Source organism: Columba livia, chromosome 2 (assembly GCF_036013475.1).
Source record: "Columba livia isolate bColLiv1 breed racing homer chromosome 2, bColLiv1.pat.W.v2, whole genome shotgun sequence".
NCBI lineage: Eukaryota > Metazoa > Chordata > Aves > Columbiformes > Columbidae > Columba > Columba livia.
The window spans coordinates 1,042,183-1,063,722 of record NC_088603.1 but is presented as its reverse complement, the minus strand read 5'-3'; the positions used below and the strand labels follow the sequence as shown (position 1 = coordinate 1,063,722).

General features: G+C 54.2%; 1 protein-coding gene across 9 annotated transcripts in view; it reads right to left on the bottom strand.

Moving 5' to 3' along the window:
* Positions 1-21,540, bottom strand: part of MAP4 (microtubule associated protein 4) — a 144,691-nt gene that overhangs the window by 61,982 nt on the left and 61,169 nt on the right. For all 9 annotated transcript variants that reach the window (XM_065054872.1, XM_065054876.1, XM_065054878.1 and 6 more), the window contains one exon: positions 296-424. In XM_065054872.1, coding sequence (XP_064910944.1) covers positions 296-424 — 129 coding nt within the window. The remainder of the gene's footprint in view (positions 1-295; positions 425-21,540) is intronic.

Genomic DNA, 21,540 nt, shown 5'->3' with positions numbered 1-21,540 from the left:
TGTGCGAGTCAACCACAAAGCTGCCGTTGCCACGGGAGGGCAACGTGCCCCCCGCACGATCAAAATCCACGATCCAAAACCCCGCACGAGAAAATCCACTTTCAACCAGCCAGACTGAGCTCCGGGGCAGGTCGGGCTGATGTGTGAGCGTCACGATGTTACGTGTTTTAGGAAAACAGAACACATCCTAAAGAACTGAGGCGTGAGTAAGAGAGAACAAACCCAGCCTGAGGGACAGAGCTGGGACAGCGTCGTGTCCCACCAGTGGTAAAGTGGGGTGTGGAGCGTAACGCACCCATGGGCACGGGCTGGAACGCGGGCTGGGCCTCCAGGCACAGGTCTCTGTCGTCCATCGGCCACGACTCGTTGCGGTCCAGAAATTCCTTGTAGGACAGTTTCTCATCCATGATCGCTCCCGGGAACACTGGAATGGAGAAAACGACACAGTCAAAAGTGAGACATCACGCTAAAAATACGTAAAATCGATTATTGTGTGAGGTGACACTCAGAGGGCAGGAGATGCCATGAACTGTTAGCAAATATTCATTCGTTACTGCTTTGATCCAAATCTTCAATATAAGAAGCAGAATAATGGGAATTTCTGCATGCCGATGCACAGGTGAGATGGAGAATGGACTCGCAGGTGGGGGTGCTCCCCGTTCTCAAATGCTGGGCACCTCCTGCCAGCTCCTCACTCACCTTCAGCGGGGGGTTCATTAATGTACGAGCTGGAACAACAAGGGGCTGAGCAAAGATCTGCAGCCTTTCCGCACAGAAACACCCAACACAACCTGCTCGTGGGCCGCAGCGAAGCCCCCTCCCCTCCCGCCCGGGTTTGGGCTCACATGCACCAAATCCGCCCATTTTTACCAAGATGTCCGTACCGGCAGACACACAGTGCCGGAGCATGGGTTTGCTCTGTTATACTGGGAAAAGCAACTCCAAATCATCTAAGTGAATAACTATTCCCTGAATACCGAAAGGCCTTTACTTGTGTCTCTTTATGTTCCCCCCCAAGGCTCATCTTCCCCCGGTTTACAACAGACGCGTTATCTGAACATATCGGCACATCAAACCTGATGGTTTATATCTGAGCATGGAAAACATTCAATCTTTATTTGCTGGCCCGTGTTAACAACAACAGCACTGGGACTGAGAGCTTCAGCAGCTTGAGGTGTTCGAGAGGCCAGTACAGAACCACAGACGTGGTTTATGGCCGAGGCCTTGGTAGGCACCGGCACAGAAAAACACACGGAAACAAAGACGTTCGGCTACATCAGACGATTTCAATATGGTCCCTCAGCCCTCCCCTGACGTCCTTACAGGCGCTGAACACGCTGCGACACATCCCAGAGCTGGGATCCAGCCCCCGGGTGCTGCAGGATCCATTGAGGTGGGATCCAGCCCCCTGGGTGCTGCAGGATCCAATGAGCTGGGATCCAGTCTCTGGGTGCTGCAGGATCCAATGATCTGGGATCCAGCCCCCGGGTGCTGCAGGATCCAATGAGCTGGGATCCAGTCTCTGGGTGCTGCAGGATCCAATGAGCTGGGATCCAGTCCCCGCGTGCTGCAGGATCCAATGAGCTGGGATCCAGTCCCCCGGTTGCTGCAGGATCCAATGAGCTGGGATCCAGCCCCTGGGTGCTGCAGGATCCAATGAGCTGGGATCCAGTCCCTGGGTGCTGCAGGATCCTGGGAGGTGGGATCCAGCCCCCGGGTGCTGTGGGATCCAGCCCCCTGGGTGCTGCAGGATACAGGCAGGTGGGATCCAGTCCCCGGGTGCTGCAGGATCCAATGAGGTGGGATCCACCCCCGGGTGCTGCAGGATCCAATGAGGTGGGATCCAGCCCCCTGGGTGCTGCAGGATCCAATGAGCTGGGATCCATTCCCCAGGTGCTGCAGGATCCAATGAGGTGGGATCCAGCTCCCGGGTGCTGCAGGATCCAATGAGCTGGGATCCATTCCCCAGGTGTTGCGGGATCCAAGGAGGTGGGATCCAGCCCCCGGGTGCTGCAGGATCCAATGAGGTGGGATCCAGTCCCTGGGTGCTGTGGGATCCAGCCCCTGGATGCTGCAGGATACAGGCAGGTAGGATCCAGTCCCCGGGTGCTGCAGGATCCTGGGAGGTGGGATCCAGCCCCCGGTTGCTGCAGGATCCAATGAGGTGGGATCCAGTCCCTGGGTGCTGCAGGATCCAATGAGCTGGGATCCAGCCCTCGGGTGCTGCAGGATCCTGGGAGGTGGGATCCAGCCCCCGGGTGCTGCAGGATCCAATGAGCTGGGATCCAGCCCCTGGGTGCTGCAGGATCCAATGAGGTGGGATCCAGCCCCCAGGTGCTGCAGGATCCAATGAGCTGGGATCCAGCCCCCAGGTGCTGCAGGATCCAGTGAGCTGGGATCCAGCCCCCGGGTGCTGCAGGATCCAATGAGCTGGGATCCAGCCCCTGGGTGCTGCAGGATCCATCGAGCTGGGATCCAGCCCCTGGGTGCTGCACGATCCAATGAGGTGGGATCCAGCCCCCGGGTGCTGCAGGATGAGCAGGGTGCTCCAATGAGGTGGGATCCATTCCCCTAGACTGGGGCAGCTTTGGGAAGGGGCCGCACAGGCACCTCCACCAACCACCATTTTTAACGTCTCCACTTCAAATCCCTCGAGCAGAGCAGCAGAAGCAGCAGAAGCAGCAGAAGCAGCAGAAGCAGCAGAAGCAGCAGAAGCAGCAGACGCAGCAGAAGCAGCAGACGCAGCAGACGCAGCAGACGCAGCAGACGCAGCAGCGAGCGGAGTCGGCCAGGATGAGAAAAAGCACCAAGGTGGAAATGAATCCTCCCTGTAAAGCTGTGCACAGCGTGCCAGGGGCAACCAGGGACGAGCCAACATGAGGTTTGATTTATGCTTCGAAGTAGCACACAGAGCAGCGTGAGCCCCAGCGGGTCAGTGCTGGCTTTGCCACGGGGGCTCTCGCGCCATCTCAGCTCCCAAAGACACTGCCAGGTCTTGTAGTTGGACAATAGAAACAAAAATATAAACTTACCCTCGCAGAATCGCGAGTGTACACTTCCCGTACTCACTACGAGTAAGTGTATCTCTTCAAAAATAATCCCACATTGTGTTCAGGCAAGCGTAGTTTGGGACAGGCACTAGACAAGCGTAGTTTGAGCCTTCCCACTTCCTCATCAAACTCCTCCGGGACTCAGGGCCGGCTCCGGCATTGTTCTGGTGAAGCCATGTACATGCACTCTGTGGACCGCCTGCTGTATTAGTTGCTGTTCCTTAATAATTTTCCTCAACTGATATCCGAACCTGTATCCAAGTCACTTTCAGAGTGCTAAACCCTGTTTCTCACCGGTTTAATAAAAGTTGTTTTGGACCCTGTTGTCCCTTAAACTAACCTTGGGGTGCCTCTGTGACAACATCTCTTTATGCTTTTAATATCTGCACCTTCCCTTAGGCTGAGGGCAGCATTTGCAAGCTCGGGAAATCCAGAGTGTGTCCAAAGACACCCCTGGAGCCAGCCCTGAATTCAGTGCAGCACTGCAGGAACAACAGCAGCCGGCGTTAGCACACGGACCAGAAGGGAGTTAATTAAACACCACAAGACTCATATAAGAGCAGCAAGCGCGGCCTCTCCCAGGGGCTGAGGCACCAACTAGTCGCAAACAGCTGGTTTGCAGCAAGGTAAGACATTGTAAAATTTCTTGTTCTAACAAAAAAGTGATTGAGAAAGAGTAAGATGAGAGAGAGCTTTTGGTTTGGTTGGGTTTTTCACGAGAGCAGGAGGCGATTCGATGAAGCTGGAAACAGGGAAGTCTCAGCTCAGCACACAAATAGTTCTGCTCGGCATTAAACTGCTGCTGGATGCCACCCGGCGTCCCCGGGGCCAGAGCTCCGCAAGGTCAGGGCCAGGCGGCACGCTGCTGTTCCTATTTTAAGTCATTCACTGCAACACACTTGAGCAGGGACTTCACCGATAATCCCAGGAAAGGCAGAAGAACTAAGGAGCTTTAACTCCCTCGCAGGCGTCACCGGTGCAGGAGACAGGACGGGACCGGGAGAGCGTTTCTGTGCTCAGATTCAGAGGGAGTTTCATAGAAATAGAGAATGGTTTGGGTTGAAGGCACCTTCCCAGTCCCCAGTGCCCCCCTGCCATGACAGGGACATCGTCACCAGCTCAGGGTGCTCAGAGCCTGTCCAGCCTGGCCTGGGATGTCTCAGGGATGGTTCATCCACCACCTCTGGGTACCTGGGCCAGGCTCTCACCACCCTCAGGGCAACAATTCCTTCCTCATGTCCAGCCTGAATCTCCCTCCTTTAGTTTAAACCATGACCCTTGTCCTATCACAACAGGCCCTGCTCAAAAGTCTGTCCCCATCCTTCTTCTCAGCCCCTTTTAAGCACAGAAAGGCCACACTAAGGTCTCCTGGAGCTTCTCTTCTCCAGCTGCACCCCCAGCTCTCTCCCCTGTCCCCAGCAGAGCTGTTCCAGCCTCGGGTCATTCCTGGGGCTGCTCTGGCCCCTCTCCAGCAGCTCCACGTGTGTCCTGTCAGGGACCCAGCGCTGGAGCAGCACTGCAGGGGGGTCTCACAGAGCGGGGCAGAGGGGCAGGATCCCCCAAACCTGCTGGTGACACAGCCCAGGACACGGGTGGTTTCTGAGCTGCCAGCGCATGGTCGGGGCAGAGAATCTCAGAATGTCCTGAGCTGGAAGGACTCACACGGATCATCGAATCCAACTCCTGTCCCTGCACAGGACACCCCCATGTTGAGCTCCTCATCAAACTACACCCCCAGTCCTTCTCCCCAGTGCCGCTCTCAGCCCCTTCTCCCTGGGTGGACATTGGATCTGGGGAACAATTTCTTCCCCAAAGGGCTGTGGGGCATTGAACAGGCTGCCCAGGGCAGTGCTGGAGTCACCAGCCCTGGAGGGCTGGACAGACGGACATGAGGTTCTCAGGACATGGGGCAGTGCTGGGTGGATTATGGTTGGACTCCATGATCCTGAGGGTCTCTCCCAGCCGAAATGATTCTATGATTCCATGATCCTGTGACACCTCCAGCTCCCACACCAACCTGAACAGGGACGTCCCAGGTGGGATCCGCTTCCCGGGGGATGAGAAACGTCACACTGGACGTGCCGAGCTGCGGACACAAGCAGCAGAAAGAACCGGAGCTCCAAAGGGGAACAAGACGGACTATTCCCAACGCTCCTGGGACCCACTTTGAGCTTGGGTGTCCCACAAGAAACCCCTGAGTAAGTAAGAGGCTCTAAACACGCTTTTCCCACCAAAATTCAAAATACAGAGAGCGCTGTGTACCAGCGGCGGGCTGGGCACCGACACCGCGGCGAGACGGGAGGCGATGGGATGCTCCAACAACGGCACAAGTACGAACGAGCTCCTACTCAGAGTCTGATCCAATTAAACACAAGCCAAGTGCATTTTTCCTTACCCTTAACTCCACGCAGAGAACGGGGTTTAACTCCTTAACTCCACACAAAGGACGGGGTTAAACTCCAGGCAGGACAGGGTTTAACTCTGTGTGATGGACAAGGTTTAACTCCTCACAAAGGACAGGGTTAAACTCCACGCAGGACAGGGTTTAACTCCGCACCAGGACAGGGTTTAACTCCTCATGAAGGATGGGGTTTAACTCCTTATCTCCACAGAAAGGATGGGGCTTAACTCCACACATAGGACAGGTTTTAATTTGGTGCAAAGGACAGGGTTTAGCTCCTTAACTCCACAGAAAATATGGGGCTTAACTCCACACAGAGGACAGGTTTTAATTTGGCGCAAAGGACGGGGTTTAGCTCCTTAACTCCACACAAAGGACAGGGTTTAACTCCACACAAAGGACAGGGTTTAACTCCACACAAAGGACAGGGTTTAACTCCACGTAAAGGACAGGGTTTAACTCCACGCAAAGGACGGGGTTTAACTCCACGTAAAGGACGGGGTTTAACTCCATGCAAAGGATGGGGTTTAACTCTGCACAAAGGAAGGACAAGGTTTAACTCTGCACAAAGGATGTGGTTTAACTCCGCACAGAGGATGGAGTTTAACTCCACACAGAGGACGGAGTTTAACTGCACACAGACGATGGGGTTTAACTCCAAAGGACGGGGTTTGACTCCGAAGGACAGGGTTTAACTCCGAAGGACAGGGTTTAACTCCGAAGGATGGGGGTTTGCTATTTATGATTATCTGTGGTGGCGAGTAGCAAGGGATTTAACCATATTCTGTTGCGCATTCTTCTGGGCAGGCGCGTGCCATCCATTTGTCTAGGAAAGTCCATGAAAAACAAACCCCGCAAGACCATAAGTGTCCTTGTCAGCAAGAGCCCCGGGAGCAGTTCGAGTTCCATTCGCATTTCCCAACGACAACTCTGATTTCTGGGCTGGAGCCAGGCTGAGTCCAATGAGGAACACACACCGATCAGACTCCACATGTTTGAACCCAACCTGCTGGCACCAGAGCACCGGGACACACGTCGCTGTTACTCAGCGACCTCGCGGGGAAGAACGTAAAAGGGGGGTGACCCCAGGTAAAGCAGCAGCACAACTCCGCTGTTTTTAGGCAAAGTTACACTTATGATTCTAAATAAAGAGGAGGGGAGACCTGCAACCGCAGCTGGGGAAAGGAGGGAGCGGGACAGCGGCCAAGAGGCACGGAAAGAGAAATATTTACTGTGACAGCAGATGAACCCAAAGCCCGTGTCAGGAACAGACTGTACTGGGATTTGCAAACCCTCCGCTCTACCAAAAGCCCCAAAGCCAGCTGCAAGGTGATTCGGCAGCAGTTGTGACTTGCCTCTGCCAAATCATTGGAAATACCAACCGAAGACTCGCACGGTTTTCATAGAGCGTTTTCATAACAATCGCTAATTAAAAACCAAACCCACCGCTGCTTTCCAGCAGCAAACGAGCTGTATGTAGGAACGGGGGAGCGGAGAGGCCGGGACTGCGGGTTGAGCCCAGTCCTAAAGCACAGTCTGCGCAGGGTAAGAGACACAAAGCAAAGAGAAATGAGCAGCCAGACTCTCACAAGAATCCATTCTGGACGTGCCTATCAGGATGTATCAGCAGCAGACAATGTACTCAACACAAAATGTAAATTTGACAGATCCTGCAAACCTGGAAGGTAATTTTAGCAAGTATTAAAGCCCGGTGACAGCTGAAAATCCGGTTACGACTGTTGGTAGTATAAATCAGTGTAGGATTACAGCTTACAAAGTCTTGCTTCAAGAAAACAAACACCATTGGCAATGTACTCACAAAGCAAGCTGGCTTCCGAAAGCAAGAAAAAGGTTCCCATTCAAGTGGCGCGTTGTGAGCTGAGCCCAGGGCAGGATGGGAGCCGGAGCGCAGGGCGGTCAGCGGCGCTGCAGCCGCTCGGGAGCCCTGCTTCATCCTCCGCTCGGATCAGCGCGGCCACACCGGCCGATTCCAACGCTGATCCGCTCGAGCCACAACGTCGGGCAAGCAAAGCCCAACGTGGGCAAGCGGCGGGGCTCGGAAAAGCCAGCGCTGCTGTGCGGGGATTACCCGGCAGAGCCGCTCGCCGCAGGGGACGCTAAGCTGGAGCTCACCGCCGGAGCCGCCGCATCTGCACAACCTGCGGCCCCGAGACGGCCCCGAGACGGCCCCGGCCCAGCAAACACAACCGCAGAAGCTTAAGAGCTTCACCAACAGCCACTCAGCCGCCCAGGTCGCTACTTTCAATGGATGCCGAGTCTCCCTTGCTGGAGTCGCCACTTGGCCCCGTATCTTTATTTCACCTTTCCCCACGCCGTGCCCAGCCGTGGATTCTCCGCAGCCCCGCGGGAAACACGAGCCCACGGCACCTGTGCCCGGTACAACACGCTGCTCCCTCCAAACGGCACTGGGGGAACACTGCGAGAAGGCAGGGCCGTGGGAAAATGCATATTTTTATGTTCTACGTGAGGTTTTGAGCTGGTTTGGCAGCACTGGGTCCTGCTACGGGCAGCTACTACCACGAGTAACTTCTGATTCATACGGATACACAAGACGTTATTCTGCACGTCCCCCCCTGTGTTTTAATGCACGTACACGGGGGTTACCCTGAACACTCGGTTATACGGGATGACGTGTGGAACACCAGGTAAAAGCCAAGGCGTTCTGGGTTCTGCTCCTTCCCCGGCTCAGTAACAACATGGAAAAGCAGGTAAACCAGCCTACCAAAGGAACTTCATCCATTTGTACCCAAGGGGATGAGAGCTCAAGATTTCAAGAGTTTTTTTGCATTGAATGAATATATAAAGCACAAAGCTGGCAGCCTTGATTGGGAGAAATTTGCCCAGACCAGAGCTAGACGGGTTATCTCCTGCCCACCGCCCGGCCGCCTGTCAAATGCAAACACAGGCAACTCCGGTTCCTTTATTTCATTCTTTCTAAACAAAGCTCCGAGGGCAACGAGCACTGGTCAGGCTGCCCAGAGGGGCTGCGGAGGCTCCATCCTCAGAGATAAGTCAAAACCTCGGCCTTTGCGGGCGCTCCAGACGCCGATTTGGGAGCAGAAGGTTCCTGCCCTTGCAGGAGATCAATGCTCAACCAGCAGGAGCTGCTGCTGCAACCAAATCTGGCTCAGATTACCCTAAATACTTTAATTTGCTGCAATGAGAAGCGAATTAAAATCCACTGTGGAGATGGATGGGAAAAAGAAATTCAGGATTACATTACAGATCCACAAGAAACGCGGGGCGCTGGACATGGTGCCTTGCTCTCCCTGGGAAGCCCCAGTTCCACAGCCCCAGTTGCTCACAAACCCCGTGCGCACGACGGTCAGAACCGGCGCCTCCTCACCCCAAAGGCGCCGATCAGGAACCCCAGAGTCCAACACAAGGTTCGTGCTTTGCCTTTAAACAAAAATATCTTCCAAGGGAAGAAACTGCAATTGTGACAGCTTATTGTATAGGTTTTTTTCCTTACTGATTCTTCCTAAAGAGACGCTTTTTCAGCTTCCTGATCCATGAAAGCAAGAACCTCCCTCCAGGCTCTCATCGCCTGCACACCAGGTCAGCTCCATGCGGTGCAAGCAGTGATCTCCTACGGCGTCTGCCGTGCCTGGGCAGCCCGGCAGCGGCTGAGCGCCCGCCGCGGTGCAGGACAGGACCCCAGCACCCCGGCTGGAACCGCACGCCACTCGCCGTGGTTTCTAATAACAAAGGCACTTGAAACCCTGTTTTTAAGCAGGAGGCTCCCTGAAACCTGATTTCCGCAGCGTTGTCATGGGCACGGAGAAACAGGATCGCTCTGCCCAGGCGTCTTTCACCCATAGTGTTGTCTGTTCGGAGAACTAGAACAACGCTTGTGCTTTCCGCGGGCAGCTGAGGATCACGGGAACACAACCACGGTACCAGGCGGTTTAGAACTTCAGACACTCGAAGAACAGTTTCATATTTTTACTTTTTGCTGTCCAATTTTTCTGGGCTGACATCGTGGAGAGCCAAGCGATGCGATAAGACAGTTTTACTGTTTCACGTGGGGTTGCTCCCCGACTGCCTCCTACACACCCTTGGGGGGGAACATTTCAACCCAACGCTATGAAAACAAACCTGTTCAAGAGGCCCAAGACAAGATGCGGCCAATAGAAAATAACACCTCTGCATATAAAACCCTAAGGCACTAAACCCAAGACTAAGTCAGTTCCCTGGTCTTGGATCCAGCGTGTAACCGAGCCCCCAAACTCAGTGTTGAAGCACCCCGAGCAGGGAGCGCGTGTCCCCTCGCTGTCCCCATGAGCTGTCCCCCTCGGCTCTTGCCCCTGAAGGGGCTGTTCCCAGACTGACGGTTTATGCCGGGTCGGGGAACGCTCCGGTTCAAACCCACGGTTGGAACTTGGTCTGGCGGGGCAGGGAGAGGCTGGAGCAGCGTCTGATGGGACAGTTGCACATTCAGGGACGACTGATGGTGTTCCCCATCAACACAGGGGCACAAAACCGCTCAGCGCTTGGGGGCGGAGGAACCAGCACCAGGATTCATTCAGCAAGGTTTGTCCGTGCTGAGCCGAATGCTGCAGCCTCTCCAACACGGGTACACAACCACGGATTGCCAACCTGCGAGGGCCTGGGGTTGCAAGGAAAACGGCTCTGGGAGTCCCCTGCTCCAAGGCAATGACAGAGTCTCACAAACAGGGACCTGGATGTCCCCGAAACCCCCGGGGATGTGGGTGGGGAAGATGGGAAAACATCACCTGAGAGACACACTCGAGCCCCAGATGTGCAACACACACGTGTGGAACACGAGCGGGATTTACAGATGAGGCCACGAGCGGCTGGTCCCGTGTGAGCCCTGAGCTGGGACACGCTGAGCCGTGCCGCTGAGGACCAGTGAGGGGCCAGCGCCTGGGACACGGCACAGGAGCCCCCAGGTGACACCGTCAGCACGGGAAAACGGCTCACGCACAAGGTTCTGCCGTTCGGCAAGCGGGACCGGGGCTGCCAAAGCGCGGGGGTGTGGGATCATTGCTGGAGGAGACCATGGAGTCCAACCACAACCCACCCGGCACCGCCCCATGTCCTGAGAACCTCATGTCCGTCTGTCCAGCCCTCCAGGGCTGGTGACTCCAGCACTGCCCTGGGCAGCCTGTTCAATGCCCCACAGCCCTTTGGGGAAGAAATTGTTCCCACATCCAACCTCAACCTCCCCTGGGCAACTTGAGGCCGTTTCCTCTGGTCCCCACACCCAGGAATCCCACAATCCAGAGAGTGGATTTTTTAAAAATATAGCTGGGGTATTAAATGAAAACCCAAACAGTAAAATTGTTAAAGAAAATATCCCTGCATGCCATCTGATGATGATTTGGTAACTTCTGTTGAGGAACTCCAACCTCCCCTAAGCTTTATCCTTCTGCACCAAGACCAGATCGCACCAAACCCAAACTATCCTGAAAAATAAGCTGCACATTCCTCATCGGTCAGAGACAAAGTGCTCCTTTAAGATAGAATAAGAGTTTTACTTATCCCATGCCCACAGCAGACAGACTAACCGGTTACTGTTCTCTTCATGCAAAATGCTCCACAGCTGGGGTGTCTGCTCCCGGGGGGTTGAACAGCACCCAGCCCTGTGTCCCCAGCCAGGGGGGAAAACAAAACCAGACAGAAGCACTTACAGTGCCACTGAGTAAGGGCAATCTCCACGGCAATCCTTACAAACAGGAACACGTGCTCTGCACCGCCAGATGTGACGTGTCCAGCCAGCTGCTGCAAAGCGAGCCGCCAAGGACCCTGCAAGAGCTGCTTCTCCAGCCCAGGAGGGCGCAAACCCGGCTGTGCCTTCGAACACTTGTCACGAGCAAATGATGCTAAAGACACGTCCCCGTTTGCTGCACCCCCTTACTGCACCCCAGCTGCCACCCGCCAACTCGTCTTCCAACCTCCTTTAATGTCTAATAAATCAGAACGCCCCTTCATTTTGAGCCGTGTGCTTCAGTAGCCGTAAATTCTGATGTCCATTAATCTGTGCAGTGTTTCAGTCTCTCAGCTCCTGGTTTTATGAGTCTCCTTTGCAGAACTCCTGACGCAGCCACGTCCGTGTCCCGATACCCTCCGAATGTCTTGCCTGTCCGTACCAATCATTCGCCGTCCGCAGTTCTTCAGCACTGATCTTCACAACGGATTTAACTCACGAGATCCCCGACTGCCAAGATGAGTTTAAATTCGCTGTCCCGTTCCTTCTCCTGCCTACACCAGCCAGTGCTATCCTGTTCACCACCTTACCTCCCACCCTCGCCCTCGCCAGCTCCTGCCAGCAAAAGCACCCAACAGAGACAGCACCAGCCCACTGCGACCTTCCCATTAAAAACATCCCAACGATTTATTTTAGCTGTCTCTAGATCCCCAGCCAACACTCATTCCCAGGGGCAGACACCCGGAGCTGCTGGTGAGCAGGCCGCTCGGGGACTAAGAACGTGTTATAACACAGGGAGCTCTGACCACGTCCCTGGGCCACCCCTGCAGGCCCAGCCACGCGGCACCAGCAGCTCCCCCAGAACCGCCGGCGACTGCTCGCTGCTCACATCCCAAACGCTTTGCTTCTTTTGGCCTACATACTCCGGCACTTTGGCTCTTTCCCCGCCTGCTTCACACGAGACGCAGAGGAACCATTCAGAAGTGACAACATAGATTGTCACTCTCGAAACATATAAATACACGTATATATGTATACACAAACACTCTATCTATATATATATATCTTTTTCCTGTTTGCCGAACCCCATCTGTGGGTGCGTGCACGCACAAGTCCCCATCTGCTTGTTTTGCAGAACGAGACAGTGATAATGGAAATAAGCGCTTAAAATAGAACATTTCCCTTCAGCGTTGCAGTCGTGTTTGTTTAATGCCGAGATTAGAGCCGTTTTCTCACACATGGCGCAGTGACCTACTTTCCGCTCTTCAAATCCCGGGGCAGGAGCGGGAGCTCACACGAGGAACCGGCAGCAGCCAGGAAAACCCATCGGCCACGGCTGTAATGTAGATTTATGGCCATTAATTCCAGCTAGTGTCAAACTAATGACACGAGGGACATCAAAGCACCAAGCCATTTGCATAATACTAGAAGAATCTACAATTCTAGGACTATTTATTCCGGGAGCTTCTGCTTAGAGAATGAGGAAAATGACAGGCTGGCTCTGCTCTTTGGAAATCAGAATTTGTAAAGGCTCAGCCAGTTTTCTAGGAATTTTTAATTCCTCGCTAAGGAGTTTTTTGGTGGTTTGCAGCGCTAAATAAATCTGCAAACTAACCAATAAATCACCATATTGCCAGGGATGGGCCGCTGGCGACTGAACGCAGCGGTTCAGCTGAAGAACGGCCGCTGGTGTTGCAGCCGCCGTGCAAAGAACAAACCTCTACGGCTCGGGTGTCTGGCGTGCCGGTGAGCTGTCTCACCCAGATGGATGTGACAGGGCCGGCGGGCGGCTGCGCGGTGACGGGGAGCGGGTCGGACGGCTCGGGGCTGCCGTTCAGGGTTAGGAAAAACACAAGAAAGTTTGACCTTAAAACACAGCGCAGGAGCCGCGGGAGCACGCGCGGGAGCACACGCGGGAGCACACGCAGGGCACCGCAGGAACACGCGTTCAAAGCTGCAAAACGGTGGTGGGGGGGATAAACAGAAGATGCTCCCGAATGTGTCCATGGGGCAAAAAACCCTCCGATCACCCCAAATGTCTTTGTGGTGTTACGACTTGAAATGCAAAATTTGAATGAAGTACCAAGGTCAAAGATGCACGTTGAGACACCGTCCAACCCAGCTTAGTGCTGAAAGGTTTTCACTAAAAGGTCCCGGCAATGATGGTGCGGGTGGAATCCGGTGTGAACCCGGTGTGAACCCGGTGTGGATGGAACCCGGTGTGAACCCAGTGCAGATGGAACCTGGTACAGATGGAACCTGGTGTGGATGGAACCCGGTGTGAATCCAGTGCGGGTGGAACCCAGTGTGGATGGAACCCAGTGTGAACCCAGTGCGGGTGGAACCCAGTGTGGATGGAACCTGGTGCAGGTGGAACCCGGTGTAGGTGGAACCTGGTGCAGGTGGAACCCGGTGTAGGTGGAACCTGGTGCCGGTGGAAGCTGGTGTGGATGGATCCCCGTGCAGATGAAACTCGGTGCAGCTGGAACCCGGTGTGGATGGAGCCCAGTGTGAACCCAGTGCGGGTGGATCCCAGTGTGGATGGAACTCGGTGCAAAGGGAACCAGGTGTGGACAGCACTCAGTGCAGATGGAAGCCGGTGCGGTCCCTGCAGCTGCAGCAGCTGGTTTGGGAAGAGCTCGTTGTGCGGAGATAACACAACAAACGTGAATTAACCGGCCTGTTCCAGGCAGAGGGGGCGCAGGAAGTGCAGACTGTCAGCACGCTCAAAGGGGTAACAATTAACATCATGGGACCAGCCTCGGCAAGGCTTTTCTTTCCTGCGTGCTCTTTGGCTTTTCCAGATGTTGTAACCGAGCTTTTAGTTACAAACCATCGATAGGTCTCTGAGTATGTTCAGATTTTAGATTCCACCAAATCCTCTGTCCCTCAGAACTGAGACTCACGAGATTTCAGACCTTTCTCGCAGTATTTTCCACAGGAACAGCGGCGGGTCCCCGGTGAATTGCCAGACCTGAAGCAAGGAACACAGCACGCGCCCCCCCGGCCCAACTCACCGTGGTGCTGCAGAGCACGCAGGGGTTCAAATACTCCAGCAATCCCCACCTTTCCAGGCCGGCCCCTGACTAAATAACCTTAATAAACTGCCTAAAGAACAAGAAGCACGACCTCAGATGTGGCCCTTTAGACCAGCTCTTCTAGAACCAACACTAACTGTTCTTCTCACGATTATCTGGCTGAACCCGGGACCGCGGCTTTAGCAGCGCACAGCACCGCGTTAAACTACACGACGTGTCCAGTAACATACATACAAATGTGGACGTTTCTCTCTTTTTTTAAGCAGGGTCGGTCATTTTAGTTGTAGGTCCAGACACTGATTATTACCTAAAACCTTGCGAAACTGTTTTGATGAGTAACATTTTGAAAGACACGCTGTCGGCACCCGTGGAAAGCGGGGCAGTGTTGATGGAGGAGACCAGCGGCGGGAGGTGCCCCAGACGAAGCACGGCAGGCCTGGCTTGGCAAGCAGACTATTTTTATCTGTAGCCAGGGGAAACGTTAGAGACGCCGGAGACACAAGGAAATGACAGAAAGGGAAATAAAGAAGTGGCTAAGTGACAAGTGGCAAGGCAATGGCGAGAGGAGGAACACGACTCGTTATTAGTGTGAAGATCAGAATGCAGAATAAGTCAGGCTTAGCATTTCAGAGATTTGCACAGAGCAACCGCTCCCGTCGTTGCCACGGGATCCGCAGATTCCTTTGCAGATGGGTTTGGTTCGGTATGGAAGTCAGGAGCACCTTTCCGAGTAACCAGCAAGGAGGGGAAGGAGTGAAGCGGCCGCTGAGCAGAGACGGGGAAACAGCCTTTGGAGGTGTTTGCTGGAGGAACCGGCCCTGGACCCGCAGCACTAAACCCGGCTTTGCTGGTCCAAGGACAGCCGGGGTCACGCTCACCTTGTGCTGCCACCAAATCAAACCAGACGGATTTCGAGTTTATTAATAAACATCTTCAGTGTCTCAGTCGGCAGCAGAGGACAGCTTGGGGACAGCTCAGGGGACAGCCTGGGGACAGCGTGAGGGACAGCCTGGGGGACAGCACAGGGGACAGCTCAGGGAAAGCACAGGGGACAGCTTGGGGACAGCGTGGGGGAAAGCACAAGGACAGCACAGGGGGCAGCACAGGGGACAGGTTGGGGACAGCTCAGGGACAGCACGGGGGACAGCACGGGGGACAGCACGGGGGACAGCACGGGGGAAAGCACAAGGACAGCACAGGGAACAGCACAGGGGACAGGTTGGGGACAGCTCAGGGACAGCATGGAGGACAGCACGGGGGACAGCTCAGGGACAGCACAGGGGACAGCACGGGGACAGCTGGGGGACACCTTAGGGACAGCACAGGGGACAGCCTGAGGGACAGCTTGGGGACAGCTCAGGGGACAGCTTGGGGGAGAGCTTGGGGACAGCACAGGGCACAGGTTGGGGACAGCTGAGGGAGAGCACAGGGACAGCTCAGGGACACCTTGGGGACAGCTCAGGGGACAGCTCGGGAGACAGCTTGGAGACAGGTTGGGGACAGCTCGGGGACGCCCCGCGGGCCTGCCCTGCCCTGTGCTCACACCGCCCGGTCCCCAGGCCGGCCTGTCACCACCTGACAAAGCCAGCGGGCCGTGTCAGAACAGACTGTGCCCGAGTTCCTCAGCGCGACCGCTGATCCATTGATCAGAACGGGCAAGGCTTCAGTTACCGCAATTTAAACCTGTATTTTCGGGCTATAACCAGCACCCAGCGTAATCCTGGGTTCCACAAAACACACAAGGTTGTTTTAACTTAACTGTATTTGAAAATCTGGCTTCTCTTACCACCATATTTTACACTAAACACACTGCAAGTAAAAGCATCCTCTGAAAATCCTACAAAAACCCTAGCTGCGTCCCTGGGACACCTCTCTTCAACAACATTTGCCTAAAGATGTAATTTAAGAGGCCGTGGATCTGTACCGGGTTTGTCTCCAGTGCAGGATGCTGCCGTGCCATGGTCCATCCACACCGGGACAGGTGATAATGTGACACCAGGACGTTGCAATACAAGAAGAATCCTGATTTATAACCACACTTCTATACTGAAGAAGCTGAAATATCCTTTCTTGGTTCCCATTTCAGACACACTGGTCCTGTGATCATCTCTGAGGAAACCTTAAACCTCCTAAATGCAAGTACCTGTTAAATCCCAGAGTGTCAGGGGTTGAAGGGCCCTGGAAAGCTCATCCAGTGCAATCCCCCCATGGAGCAGGAACACCCAGATGAGGTTACACAGGAAGGTGTCCAGGCGGGTTGGAATGTCTGCACAGAAGGAGACTCCACAACCCCCTGGGCAGCCTGGGCCAGGCTCTGCCACCCTCACCCCAAACAAGTTGCTTCTCATATTCAAGTGGAACCTCCTGTGTTCCAGTTTGCACCCATTGCCCCTTGTCCTGTCCCTGGTTGTCACCAGAAGAGCCTGGCTCCATCCTCCTGACACTCCCCCTTTCCATCTTGATCCCCAGCAATGAGTCCCCCCTCAGTCTCCTCTTGTCCAGCTCCAGAGCCCCAGCTCCCTCAGCCTTTCCTCACACGGGAGATGCTCCACTCCCTCCAGCATCTTGGTGGCTGCGCTGGACTCTCTGCAGCAGTTCCCTGTCCTGCTGGAACTGAGGGGCCACAGCTGGACACAATATTCCAGGTGTGGTCTCCCCAGGGCAGAGCAGAGGGGCAGGAGAACCTCTCTGACCTACTGACCACCCCCTTCTAACCCACCCCAGGTACCATTGGCTTCCTGGCCACAAGGGCCCAGTGCTGGCTCATGGTCACCCTGCTGTCCCCAGGACCCCCAGCTCCCTTTCCCTACGCTGCTCTCTCATCCCCAGCGAGTTTAGCCAGACTGGGGTTTTTCAGGAGCCAGACTGACCTGAGGGCAGGAAAAACAAACTTGTCACTGAGAACCACGGAAAATCCTTTTTTTAGAATAGGCGGGTCAAACACCATGTGCTCCAGTTAAAAGGAAGAACGTTAAACAACATAATAAGCTACACGGCAAAACAGAATCAAGCACGCCTTCCAGAACACTTCTCTTTTTGGGATGAATGGTGATTTGTTCGCTTCCTAGAGCCTCGTGTCACTTGTGAGCCACCTCTGATTCCAAACCCGCCTCCAGCATCAATGGTCTCCAGCGACATCCGCAGCGCCGGAGCTCCGCGGGGGCTCCGGAGGGGCCGCTCGCCCGCACCGCTCAGCGGGCACCGACTCAACGCAGCGGACAGGCCCCGCGGGGAAACGTCCCTTTCTGCCCTGGGAACACCTGGGAAATGCCCATTTCTGCTCCTTTTGCCATTGCTGGCACAACGAGCCCCGTCGGCAGCGAACCAGGTAACCGAACTGGGGCAGCTCAGAAACCGCAGCTCTGCCGAACGCGCACCTGGTGCTTTACGGGTTGGGGCTGGGAATGAGCCGCACTATTCTGTGATTCCGTGAAAAGGGAGATTACTGGTGAGCATATTTATCATTTCTTCATTTTCGCTGAATTGCTCATGCAAGACCAAGTGAGTTTTAGGAGTTTTAAGGGAGACAGCAGCATTGTCACTGCGGGGGGCGCAGGCCTCTCCCTGCACCGCTCTCCTCTCCTCATTCTCGCCGCATCCGCACCCGTTTCGTAACCACGAGATTTTCCTTTTCCAGAAAAGGTCCGATTAATCCAAGATTAGCCCTTGTAGCAGCCGACACGGCGGCAGGAGAACGCCGCCCTAACACCAGCTGCGGCGCAGCTCTACAAGACAAAATGCACAATATAATCAGCCTTACCCTAGTTTCAGTGATGGGACTGAAACGGAAGAAGATTAAAGAGCCGAGGCCTCGAGCTCCCACCAGAGCCACATTAGGCAAGTTTTGAACTCCCAGGTCCATATCTACTTAGCCGACTGATCCATATGAAAGATAAATTCCTATTATTAAGCGCAATAATTAACCCGATCTAGCAAAAAGGTGTGATAAGGTGTTTAGGCCAAGCTTAACTTTGGTGTGTGTTTTGCAGCGCTGTGGTTTGGTTTACCGCCCTTTGACAGGTCTCTCGAGCATGCGCGGCACAGAAATCCCCCAGAACGGGTCCCTGCACGGCCCCCGGAACCGCGGCCGGGGCAGCAAGGAAAGAACCCACGGGTTGTCTGAGGAGGTACGGGGGGAGGGGAGAGGGGGAGGGGAAAGGAAAGGAAAGGAAAGGAAAGGAAAGGAAAGGAAAGGAAAGGAAAGGAAAGGAAAGGAAAGGAAAGGAAAGGAAAGGAAAGGAAAGGAAAGGGAAAAAGGAAAAGGAAAAAGGAAAAGGAAAAGGAAAAAGGAAAAAGGAAAAAGGAAAAAGGAAAAGGGAAAACAAGGCAAAAAGGAAAAAAGCGAAAAAGGGAAAAAAGGAAAAAAGAAAAAAAGAAAAAAGGAAAAAAAAGAAAAAAGGAAAAAAGAGAAAAAGGAAAAAAGGAAAAAAGGAAAAAAGGGAAAAAGGGAAAAAGGGAAAAAGGAAGAAAAGGGGAAAAAGGGAAAAGGTAAAAAAGTAGAAAAAAAAAAGAGAAAGGAAAAAAGGGGAAAAAGGGAAAAAAGGGAAAAAAGAAAAAGAAAAAAAAGGGGGAAAAAGAGTAAAAAAGAGGAAAGAAGAGGAAAAAAGAGGAAAAAGGAATAAAGAGGAAAAAGGAAAAGGGGAAAAAAAAGAGAAAAAAGGGAAGAAGGAAAAAGGAAAAAGAAAAAAGAGAGATGAGACAAGAGATGAGAAAGAGAAAAAAAGAGGAAAATAGAGAAAAAGAGAAAGAGGGAGAGAAGGAGAGAAGGAGAGAAGGAGAGAAGGAGAGAAGGAGAGAAGGAGAGAAGGAGAGAAGGAGAGAAGGAGAGAAGGAGAGGAGGAGAGAAGGAGCCAAGAGCGATGAGGCGGAGGCAGGAGCAGCGGGCTGGCCCGGCAGCGCGGGCGGAGGCTGCGGGAGCGGGGGCGCTGGGCTGAGCGCAGCCCCGGGCGTGCGGGAGCAGAGCGGGGGCGGCGCCGAACCGCCGTGTTCCAGCCACCCGCGGGATCCACAGAAAGCGACTCGGAGAAGCGGCCCCGGGCGGGCTCAGCGCCCGGGCGGCGAGCACAGGGCCGCGCTGCGCCCGCTCCGCTCCGCTCCGCCCACAGCCCTGCTCCCGGTGCACCAGTAACACACGGAACGCCAGGCAGAAGCTCCAAAGCCCATGGCTTGAGTATTTTCAGTAACGGCTACTTGCTGAGGAAATCCAAGCTGTGTAAGAACACGTGAATTCCCAGCTGGCAGGTGCTGGCTGGGGTGCCTGAAACGCACCACAAAAACCAAAGGGTGTGCATTGCCATTTTTAAACCTCACTAGGCTGTCCATAGACTCCGCGACACATGTACCGCTCCATTACAAGCTTTTGGATCTCCTGTTTGGATCAGGATAGGTTCCAGTTTCGAGCCAAAGTTACAAAGAAAAAAGTGAAAAACCAAAGTAGCGGGTTTCTGGGAAAACACCCATTGGGAGAGAACTCCCCGAATTTCCCAAATTTCCAATTTTGGCTTCCAGCTGAACCAGCCCCAACACCTCCCATCCTCCCTGCATCACCAGACTTTGGGAACCCAGAGTGATATTTGGTAGGAAACTGCGAAAAGATGCACATCACAGAATCCCAGAGTGTCAGGGGCTGAAGGGCCCTGGAAAGCTCATCCAGTGCAATCCCCCATGGAGCAGGAACACCCAGATGAGGTTACACAGGAAGGTGTCCAGGCGGGTTGGAATGTCTGCACAGAAGGAGACTCCACAACCCCCTGGGCAGCCTGGGCCAGGCTCTGCCACCCTCACCCCAAACAAGTTGCTTCTCCTCTTTCAGTGGAACCTCCTGTGTTCCAGTTTGCACCCATTGCCCCTTGTCCTGTCCCTGGTTGTCACCAGAAGAGCCTGGCTCCATCCTCCTGACACTCCCCCTTTCCATATTGATCCCCAGGAATGAGTCCCCCCTCAGTCTCCTCTTGTCCAGCTCCAGAGCCCCAGCTCCCTCAGCCTTTCCTCACACGGGAGATGCTCCACTCCCTCCAGCATCTTGGTGGCTGCGCTGGACTCTCTCCAGCAGTTCCCTGTCCTGCTGGAACTGAGGGGCCACAGCTGGACACAATATTCCAGGTGTGGTCTCCCCAGGGCAGAGCAGAGGGGCAGGAGAACCTCTCTGACCTACTGACCACCCCCTTCTAACCCACCCCAGGTACCATTGGCTTCCTGGCCACAAGGGCCAGTGCTGGCTCATGGTCACCCTGCTGTCCCCAGGACCCCCAGCTCCCTTTCCCTACACTGCTCTCTAATAGGTCATTCCCCAACTTACACTGGAACCTGGGGCTGTTCCTGCCCAGATTCCAGACTCTACACTTCCCTTGTTCTATTTCATTACGTTCTTCCCGTCCCTGGTAACGGCTGTGGCTCAGCACCCTGAGCGGCCCCGGTTGCTGCGCGGGACACGCGGGCTTTGCAAAGCTCCACTTTCCCCCAAGCCGCTTACACAACCACATAAGCTGATTTGGTGCAAGCAGCAAACAAGACTACGGCGCGGGGGGAAAGCTCCTTGAGCACGTCATTTAACGCTCGCCACAATCAGCCTGCGCTGTGAAAACCCCATTTCGGGGCCTAATGGGCGTTTCGGGGCGGGCGGGCTGAGGTTGGTCCGATCCACACCCCCAGTGCACAGAGGGGCAGCGAGTTCCCATCGGGAACCAACGCCAGCCCTGCTCCTCCTCCCAACAACCACCCGAAGCATCACAAGTGATGCCCGTATTCCATTTCACAGTAGCGCCACACAACCACCTCAGTCTAAGCGTTATATTCCTCATAGCGCCTGGCTTTGCTTTCTTCTTGTTGTTTGCAGGATTTTGCTCACGGCTTTTTTGGGTTTAATGGTTTTGTGGGGCTCTTGTTTCATTTCTTTTCCATCGTGCTACGGTTTGGTGCAAAAGTGCCCAGGAAAAGGACCTCTTGCCTAGTTATTACAGAAAATCACCTGCTTTAAATCCACCTGACAAAGCAAAGAATAACATCAAAGTTGTAAAAGTAGTGCATTGTTTTTATGTAAAAATGATTCAAGATGAAAACTGTTCTATATTAACTGCATTTTCCTAGCCGGGTACACTGTCCTGGCAGCCCTCGTGTTACCGGCTCCACCAGCAATAAAAGGGAAATCCAGGGGGTTTTGCTATTTTCAGTTTGGGGCGGTTTCTCTGCTCTCTGGGAGACACCAACAGGGGGACGGGTGCACGTTTGACTCTATTTTAAGAGATTCAAGAATTTAGGCCTAAGCAGAGTTCATAAAAACAGGAAAATGTAACATCGCGAGTGCTCAGAATCTGTCTCCTCACCCATCAGACACGACTCCCCAGCCCAAAACACCCCCAG